The sequence below is a fragment of the Physeter macrocephalus genome, chromosome 16 (assembly GCF_002837175.3).
Source record: "Physeter macrocephalus isolate SW-GA chromosome 16, ASM283717v5, whole genome shotgun sequence".
Classification (NCBI taxonomy): domain Eukaryota; kingdom Metazoa; phylum Chordata; class Mammalia; order Artiodactyla; family Physeteridae; genus Physeter; species Physeter macrocephalus.
This window is the reverse complement of record NC_041229.1, coordinates 86,528,360-86,537,402: the sequence shown is the minus strand read 5'-3', so window position 1 is coordinate 86,537,402 and position 9,043 is coordinate 86,528,360. Positions and strand designations below refer to the sequence as shown.

Below are 9,043 nucleotides of genomic sequence, written 5' to 3'. Positions count from 1 at the left end.
AGGGGACGCGGGTTCATGCCCCGGTCCGGGAAGATCCCACATGACGCGGAGCGGCCGGGCCCGTGAGCCATGGCCGCTGAGCCTGCGCGTCTGGAGCCTGTGCTCCGCAACGGGAGAGGCCACAGCAGTGAGAGGCCCGCATACCAAAAAAAAAAAAAAAACAAGGAGATTGAAGAATTCCTCGGCGGTCCAGTAGTTAGGACCCGGTGCTTTCACTGCCGGGGCCCGATTCGATCCCTGATCAGGGAACTAAGATCCCACAGGCCTCGCAGGGCAGCCAAAAAACAAAAAAAAACAAAAAAAAAAAACAAGGAGATGACATCTCTCAGGGGTGGCTTCAGGGTGGCCCTATAAAGGCCAGGTGGTCTCCAAGGTTCCTTCTGAAATAAAAGTACCCTGCAGAGGGCACGGTGGCTCCCCTTCTCCCCAGTACCTCCCCTCCTGGCTTGGCTGGGGAAACCAGGATTGTATGCCATGGTTTGTGGATTTCTTTTTCTTTCCCAGGTTACTCCATTTTTAATGAACCTGAAGAGACCAAGGCCACCATCAAAGACTGTAAGTAACTGAGTTCAAGCTGCCCGAGGCCGTGTTGAGGCTACTGTTGGGCACATGGGCTTGAATGATGTTCTTGTGGGACCACACTCAGCGTCTGATGACCTGAAACAGTAAAGGCTAGGAGAAGATGGCAGGAGAAACGCGGTGGACAGAGCAAGTCTGTGGCTTCCTTAACCTCCCCCAGACTCAGTTTCCTTGTCTATAAAATGGTGGGACACTCGCTGGGTTGTGAGGAGTTCAGGTAACAGTACATACAAAGTGCCTGGCCTGTGCCAGCAGCATAGATGCTCCAAATACTGGTACCCTTTAGCAATAATAATCATAATTACTAACCATTAGAGGCCTTGTGGTTGATAATGTCTACATAGTATCTGAGCTCACTAAGCAGGTCACGTTTATAATTATAAGGTAATGGAGGATCTCAGATGGCCTTGTTGATTCTGAAAATTAACACTCACGGTTTCACTTCTGCAGATGGAGAAGGTTTAAGAAAGGGAACTTTGGAGCTTTCATTTTTTAAAGATGATGATGATTGCTCTTAGTTACTGAGACCCAAGCCAAGGTCCTGGCTCAGGGGCCTGGCCAACTAGGACAAAGTAGCATCCTGGGGCTTCAAGCAGTGTTCCCATTCATCTTAAATAGCTATAAGATTAATAGCTACTGTTAGTGTTTGCGAAGCCCTTACTATGTGCCCAGCACGGTGCCAGGCCAACTATTCTACCTACATTAACTTATTTAATCCTCATGATAACTTTGCTAGATAGTAATGTTATCCCCATTTGCATCTGAGGAAACTGGAGGTGCTGTAACTCACAGGTTACAAGTCAATGCCGAGCTGAGATTCCAACTCATCTTCTCAAAGTCTATGCTCTTATACGCTGTGTTCTTCACCACATGCCCACAGGTGCACACACACATGCACGCACGCTCCCAGACCCTGCTGTTCACTCTGCTGTCCGCTCAGTTGAGACCTAAGACTCAGGACTCCTCTGGGTCTGGGCCCAGCTCCACAATGGTTCAGAGAACAGGAGATTTTCAACTTAGTACCTGCTGAAGGGGCCCAGGCCCGACAAGCTAGGAAACCGTCAGAACTGGGCCAAGTGAAGTACCCCAGCCCCTCTGCACTTGATCTCTCCTCTCCACACCCTCCCCGCCTCCACCGCAGAAGCACCAGAGGACAAAGCCTACGGGCTTGGCTTTGCTGCTGGGCATCTCCTGCTCCTGGCACGGGGTGCAGGCTCTATGGCTGGACTGCTAGCGTCATGGGGACGTGCGTGTGATGAGCTCGATTCAGAAACTGCCACGCCAGCCTCCACCCAGCTTTTGGAGGACAACGGACCACGATTTCAATCAACGACTGAGAACGTATCCTTTGGCCACATTTTAACAGTCTCCAGTTTCAAGGCGACCAAACCTCTCCAAATCCCACAGACAGCAGAGAGCCCGGGCTCCCCACTCGCCCTGCGGCAGGCACAGCCCATCTGCAGGGGCACATTGAAGATGAAGATGGTTGTGAGACAGGGAGCTGCCCGCCAGAACACTGTGGACCTCCGTAGAGAAGTTTGGGGGGGGGCGTTCAGGGTACTGCTGCTGCCACCACCTCAGACTGACCTTGGGGGCGTTTGGATCTAGGAAGCTGCCTCAACGTGGCCATGCACTGATGGCTTCAGCCCCTCTGCCCCCACTAACACCCTCACCCCACCACCCGCCAAGCAAGGCCTCCAGCCGAGCCGAGCCGTGACTACCCTCAAAGCCACCGCTGAGGACTAGGAACAGATAAAACAGGGTCATTTATCTCTGGCAAGACCCACAAGGGGAAACTCCCACCATCCCCACAGCCCTGCCTCGTGCTGACCCATCCCGTGTGCATCTCATCAAGCCAAATCTCTTCCATCCAAAGCACGCGGAGAAAGCATAAAAATTAAAAGGGTGACTCTTCCGCTTCTTGCCATTTTGGCATTTCAGAGAAAGCTTGTTGTCTAGTCACCAGTTAATAATTCGCCTGTGTTTGTCCTGACGACTCCATTTGTCTTCTCTCTTCTTAAAAGATTACATTTAAACAGTGGCCAGGTCTTCTCTGCAGGTGATGCCGTAGGGCGTGACGTTGGATCAGATAGGAGGACAGAACCCTTTCTCGGTCTTGATCAACCGGCCGTCAGCCCTGCTCACCTGCATTCACCTCTCTCTACCTGGCAGCAGCCCCACTGTCAGCTGATCTCACCTGAGCATTCACCTCTCTCTACCTGGCAGCAGCCCCACTGTCAGCTGATCTCACCTGAGCATTCATTGTGGCTTGGCCCGTGTGCACGGGCCCGTTTTCCCACATCAACCCAATTCCAGGCTGTAATATAGGAAAGGGTGGAGGAGAGGCCGAAGGGACCCCGAGAGTTGAAGTCACGCGTTTGTGTCGTTGTTTGTTCCAGAGAATGATGCACGGCAGTTATTAGGGCTGAGGGCCCTGATGCCGGACTGTTCACATGCGATCTCAGCTCCGACGTCGGGCAGGCACATGACCTGGATCGTGCTCCCCAGGCATCGCCAGGGTTCGCTCCATTCTGCTCAGGCATCTTCTTGTCCGAAAGCTTTCTCTGTTCGCTCTTATTGCAATTGCAACATCGCTCGGCCCCTTCACCATGACCTCTATGCTCCCACCCCGCCGCATTCCTCTCCATGGCATTTATCACCAACTGAAATAGGCCATGTTTCTTCACTGGACGTTCCTTCCCACTTGGGTGCAAGTCCCCTGAGAGGAGAGCCTGGGACCTGTTTCGTGATGTCCCTCCCGTGCCTGCTGCAGAGAGTACAATATGCCTCAGCACTCGTGAGCCCGTGAGTGAAGGACCTCCAGGGAGACACCCAGCCACTCGACACCTCTGTTTTCTTATACGTAAAATGGGAGAGTAAGAAACGTGCATCATAAGGGTGGGCGAGATTGGGTGAGCACCTGGCAGTAGCAAACACTCAACAAACTTTAATAATTATTCTTTAAGTATCTATTGAACGCCTGCCATGAAAGACATGCTGAAGCAGGAATTGTGAACATCTGCTTTGAAACGGAACTGCTCTGGGTTCAAGTCCTGGCTCCACCTCTCTGGATGAAATTCTTAAACTCTGTGGGCTTCAGTTGCTCCTCCATAAATGGAAATAGCGATTACACCACACAGGGTCGTGGCAGGTATTAAATGAGATACTGTATGTGAAGCCCTTACAAGCACTTGGCACTTAGTAAGCACTCCATTAATATCAGCTGTCAGTACACATGAACAACGGACGAGATGGACCTCTACTGTAGAGGTAGAAAGGGACCCATTCTGGAACACTGAGGAACACGCAGGTGCTATGGGACAGAGAGGGCTCTAACCCAGAGGGTGAGTTCCGAGAAGACTTCCCGACGAGGTTTTGTGAGAGTGGGGTAGGCTGGGTGGAAGTGGGGAGCGGGAAGCATGTGCAAAGGAAGCAGGAGAAAGTCAAGCCCCACTGGGACCATCTGACCCAAAGGAGAGACGAAGTTGGGGAGCAGCAAGAGATAAGCCTGGAGGACTGGGTGGAGGTCCACGTGCGAAAGGCCTGACTAACGTGGCAGCCTCTGCACGGGAGACCACGGGGTACCACTGCGGGATGTCACACCAGGGAGTGACAAGACCCACTGGCACTGAGACAGGCCACCCTGGGCAGTGGTGTGGTACACAGGACACCATTCCCTCCATGGACAGCATACTTATTTTGTCATTCAGTAGTTATAGCATCATGTCCCTACAGCAGGGAAGGTGAGTATAGTGCAGTACAGTATGGTGGCTGCTCCATAATACTTACTGAGCACCTACTATATGCCCAGCACTGTGCTAGGTGCTGGGGGATACAGGTAGGAACACAAATCCCTGCCCTCTAGTCGGGAAAGTCAGCCAGTGAGCAAAATTAAGAAATATATAATGTGTTCCATGGTGATGAATATGACAGCAAAAAATAAAACTAGCACATGGAGTGTTGAGTAGGATGAGCCTGTGCAATTCCAGCTCAGGCAGTCAGAGAAGGCCTCGCTGAGAAGGTGACTTTGAGCAAGATGGAGATGAGGGCGTGAGCCCCTGGACATCCAAGGGAAGAGCACTGAGGACAAAGGGAGCAAGTGCCCCAAGGCGGGATGTGCCCGTGAGTTTCAGAAGGAGCCAGGAGGCCAGGGTGGCTGGAGCGGACTGAGCAAGTGGATGTGGGGGGCAGGGAGGGGTGATCTGGTACCACCTTTTATTTATTTATCTATTTATTTATGTATTTATTTATTTATTTTTTGCGGTACGCGAGCCTCTCACTGTTGTGGCCTCTCCTGTTGCGGCGGACTCTCAACCACTGCGCCACCAGGGAAGCCCCACCTTTGATTTTTTAATCATATACACTTTGCAGCAACATGAGTGTCTCAGACTTACAGCGTGATTCCTAATTTACCTCGGCCTTGAGTTCACGCCTTGCTTTCTGCTCTTCATAAGCTCTACTCTCTTTGCTTTTACCTGTGTCCCTTCTAGTCTGTTCTCCACACACTAGCCAGAGGGATCTTCTTAAAAAGTAGAGCTTGTTAAAAAGTCCTAAGTCTTTGCTTTACTCTTTGAATAACACCCCCACGTCCTCACCCTGTGCCTACGTGGCCTGCCGGCAGCCTGGTGCCCCTACCGCCACGCCTGGGCACCCCACAGGCCTGCCTGGTCGCCACCCTTGGCTTTGCACGTGATGCTCCTTCCCTCTGGAACACCCTCCCACCTCCTGACATCAGCGTGAGTGTCTCTCTTCCAGGAGGCTCGCCCTGGCCACCCCATCTACAGCAGGTGCTTTCCTCCACCTCGTTCTCTATCTAAGGCCTCCTTCCTTCATAGCACTTAACGCAATGGCGATTTGTGTTTTCTTGCCCAATAGTCCTTCACCTCCAGGTGAGCAGCGACCAGGTCTGTCTTGTTCACTTTCTATCCCCAGCTCAGAGCCCAGAACCTGGCACACAGTAGGGCCCCACTGTTGAATACAAACGCTCCTTAAACCTACTAATTATTCCCAAAGGGCCCAGCACGCTGTCTCCTACCACAAAGGTGTTCAATTAATAGTTGCCCATTTGGTGTGATTTGAGGTCAGAATGTGGCCTCCAGCTTCCTTCCTACAGCTGTAAATCACTGTGTTGCAGATGCTGTTTCCAGTTGCTTGAAAACAAGTGGCATCAAAAGTCAAGACTGTCACAGTCATAGTCGAACAAGTAAGTGTAAGAGATGCCATTTGTCATTGCTAATTTCTTAAAACCATTCATGAGACAAAGTAATCTACTTTAATAAGCTTTGAGACTCAGTGTTTGAGTGAGTCCCGTTATTTCCCGAAGAACATAGCAGAGAAATTGATGATTACCATTTTAAGTGTTATCAAAATCCAATTTCTTTCTTTTGACTTGGAAATGGTATTAGGAGAAATAAAGTAATGTTCTAACCATGTTAAATTTCTGAATAAGGGTTTGTTTCTCCTGGTCTACTGTGAATCCTTCTCACTGAAGTACTCAAGGATGATACTAAAGAAACCCCATGAGTTGGCAATTCTGTTAGCTTTCCCAGAACTAAGATCTACCCAGGACAGGGTCGAGCCTGCTGGGCTTGGTTCTAACCATTTAACATGTATTAAATCATAATCCTCTAACCTGTGCTATGAGGTAGGTACTCTTATGTTGACTTAAAAAAATGCACAACATGGAAGTTGCAAGTTAAGTTTTTGGGGGGGCAAAATGAGGACTGCAGCCCGGGAGACAGCGGTTCAGATAACTCTGAGAAACTGTTCCAAGGAGGCGAGGGGAGAAGCCAGGAGATACAGGAGTTTTGCAGCAAAGAGCAGGTAATCGGAACGTCAGAAGATTATTGATTTTTGGTTTTTGTTTTTCTAACATCTTCATTGGAGTATAATTGCTTTACAATGGTGTGTTAGTTTCTGCTTTATTACTGGGCATATCCCCTGAGAAAACCATAATTCAAAAAGAGTCATGTACCACAATGTTTATTGCAGCTCCATTTACAATAGCCAGGACGTGGAAGCAACCAAGTGTCCATCGACAGACGAGTGGATAAAGATGTGGCACATATATACAATGGAATATTACTCAGCCATAAAAAGAAACGAAATTGAGTTATTTGTAGTGAGGTGGATGGACCTAGAGTCTGTCATAAAGATTATTGTTAATTAAAGACAACCAAATGTCTCAAGTTAAGGAATTCAGCACTTTTTTAGGTATGGGAAGATGCAAGAGTCTGGGCTCAGTGAAATCATTCCTTTGATATGCACCTCAGCTATCTGGGGCCAGTATCCTGTATTTTCACATCCTGAGTTACCTCAGGGCTCACCGCAGGGAGTGGCTGAAGTCTGGTGGCTGCTAGATGGCAGGGATCCTTTTCAGCCCTGAGTCGCCTCAGGGCTCACCGGCTCACGTTGGAAGGTTGCAATGATTGATGACTGTGACATCTTTTGTTTATTGATATGGCAGGAAATATTCCATTTGTAAATATTCCATTTATCACTTACTAACCCACTTTAGAGAGAAGATAACTAGAGAGATTTGGTTACAGAGCTAGAAGAGGTGAATTCAGGACCCAAACCCAGCCAGTCAGGCTCCAGAGCCAGTCTTAACTATGATACAGTGGAAAAAGAGAAATACCAGTTTTTCATGCAAAACATAATTGTAGGATTAGTCCAGCCAGACAGTTGTAGCTATGGGATCTCAGCACAACCATACTGCTTTTCAGAAAGAAGAATGAAAACATCATTCGACTGTCATTTCATTAATTCCATAGAATTAGTTGGTAGTTCCACAGAGCAGGGAAAGTTCGTGAGCCAGTGTTGCTGGTCGATGTAAATCGGATGTCCCTGTGTGTGTTTTGTAATTACCTTAGTAGAAGAGGACATTTCACAGCTACGTATGGTTCCAAGTAGGACATTTCACAGCTAGGTATGGTTCCAAGTAGAGAAGGACATTTCACAGCTAGATATGGTTCCAAGTAGAAGAGGACATTTCACAGCTAGGTATGGTTCCAAGTAGAAGAGGACATTTCACAGCTACGTATGGTTCCAAGTAGAAGAGGACATTTCACAGCTAGGTATGGTTCCAAGTAGAGCGCTTGGTCATCACTTTGGGAAATAACTCCATGAAGGAGCACTTCTCATGGGTTCATGAGAAGTTGTACAACTCTTCAATTTTTCTGTTTTAATTTTCAGCTAACTTTTTTCCTTCCCTAAAGGCCTCCAGAGCTCTCACCTATGGGAATTTGTGCGAGACCTGCTTCTATCTCCTGAGGAAAACTGTGGCATTCTGGAATGGGAAGATAGGGATCAAGGTATTTTTCGGGTGGTTAAATCAGAAGCCCTGGCAAAGATGTGGGGACAAAGGAAGAGAAATGACAGAATGACGTATGAAAAGTTGAGCAGAGCTCTGAGGTAAGTGAACAGCATGAAATGCCGTGAGCCTTCAGGCAGAGTTATATCAAAAGTGTCATGAGACAACACTCCGGCTCTTAGGTACAGGTGGGATTAGGGTTTGTAAACTGACACGCCGTCCTTTCCACTCTTGGCGGTGTTCCCCGGGGATCACTCTGAAGCCAGGCTATCAGACACACACACACACACACACACACACACACACGTTTTGAACCAGATGTGGTGAGGTTCGCTCTTCAAGATGACTGGGAAAAGTTTAAGTGTAAGTTGATAAGAGGGTGTGAAAATACCAGGGTAACCAAAGACCAGCCTATCACCTGCGAGGAAAGAGGAGCGTGTTTATGCGCTGTTGTTTTCCCAGGGTATGAACCCTCCTCACGTTCCTCTTCTGCTGTCTTTCACAGGTACTACTATAAAACAGGAATTCTGGAACGGGTCGACCGAAGATTAGTATACAAATTTGGAAAAAACGCACACGGGTGGAAGGAAGACAAGCTATGATCTGCTCCATCATCAAACTCATTTTATGGATTTCTGTCTTTTAAAACAATAGATTGCAATAGACATTGAAAGTTCACTTTTTTAAAAGCCTGCAAACGTGCTGATAAAATTTCTCCACATCTCAGCTTACATTTGGATTCAGAGTTGTTGTTGTCTACTTGGGGGTGATGACAGCAACCCTTAAGAAATTCCTTTTTTTTTTTTTTTACCCGAGGTGAGGAGGGGATGATCTTTTGTGGTACCCTGATCAAACATCACTTCCCTAATGAAGAGTTGCAGAACCACAATGCCCTGTGCCATTGGTGCAGCTCAGAGAAAAAGGATCCAATTCTTCCATTAGAGGCTCATTCAGTGCTCCCATTCCAAAGGCTCATAAGTTTTCACATAGTTAACTGTGGCAGCTCACAAAGCAAAAAAAAAACTGATTAGTTTGTAGTTAATATAGTAGGACGGGGTGAGATGTGGGTAAGACAAACATACTGTAGATTTTAAATTGTTAAAGTCAAATTCCATAGAAAAGTTTCTTAATTAGTAAAGGAGCTAAGCCATC

At 48.0% G+C, this 9,043-nt stretch overlaps 1 protein-coding gene across 5 annotated transcripts in view; it reads left to right on the top strand.

Annotated features, from left to right (window-relative positions):
• The window catches only part of ELF5 (E74 like ETS transcription factor 5), a 42,982-nt gene extending 34,426 nt beyond the window's left edge, over positions 1 to 8,556 (top strand). For all 5 annotated transcript variants that reach the window (XM_024119141.1, XM_055091458.1, XM_055091457.1 and 2 more), the window contains 4 exons: positions 505 to 555; positions 5,714 to 5,782; positions 7,797 to 7,992; positions 8,397 to 8,556. In XM_024119141.1, coding sequence (XP_023974909.1) covers positions 505 to 555; positions 5,714 to 5,782; positions 7,797 to 7,992; positions 8,397 to 8,493 — 413 coding nt within the window. In that variant the 3' untranslated portion in view covers positions 8,494 to 8,556. The remainder of the gene's footprint in view (positions 1 to 504; positions 556 to 5,713; positions 5,783 to 7,796; positions 7,993 to 8,396) is intronic.
• Positions 8,557 to 9,043: the final 487 nt, after the last annotated feature.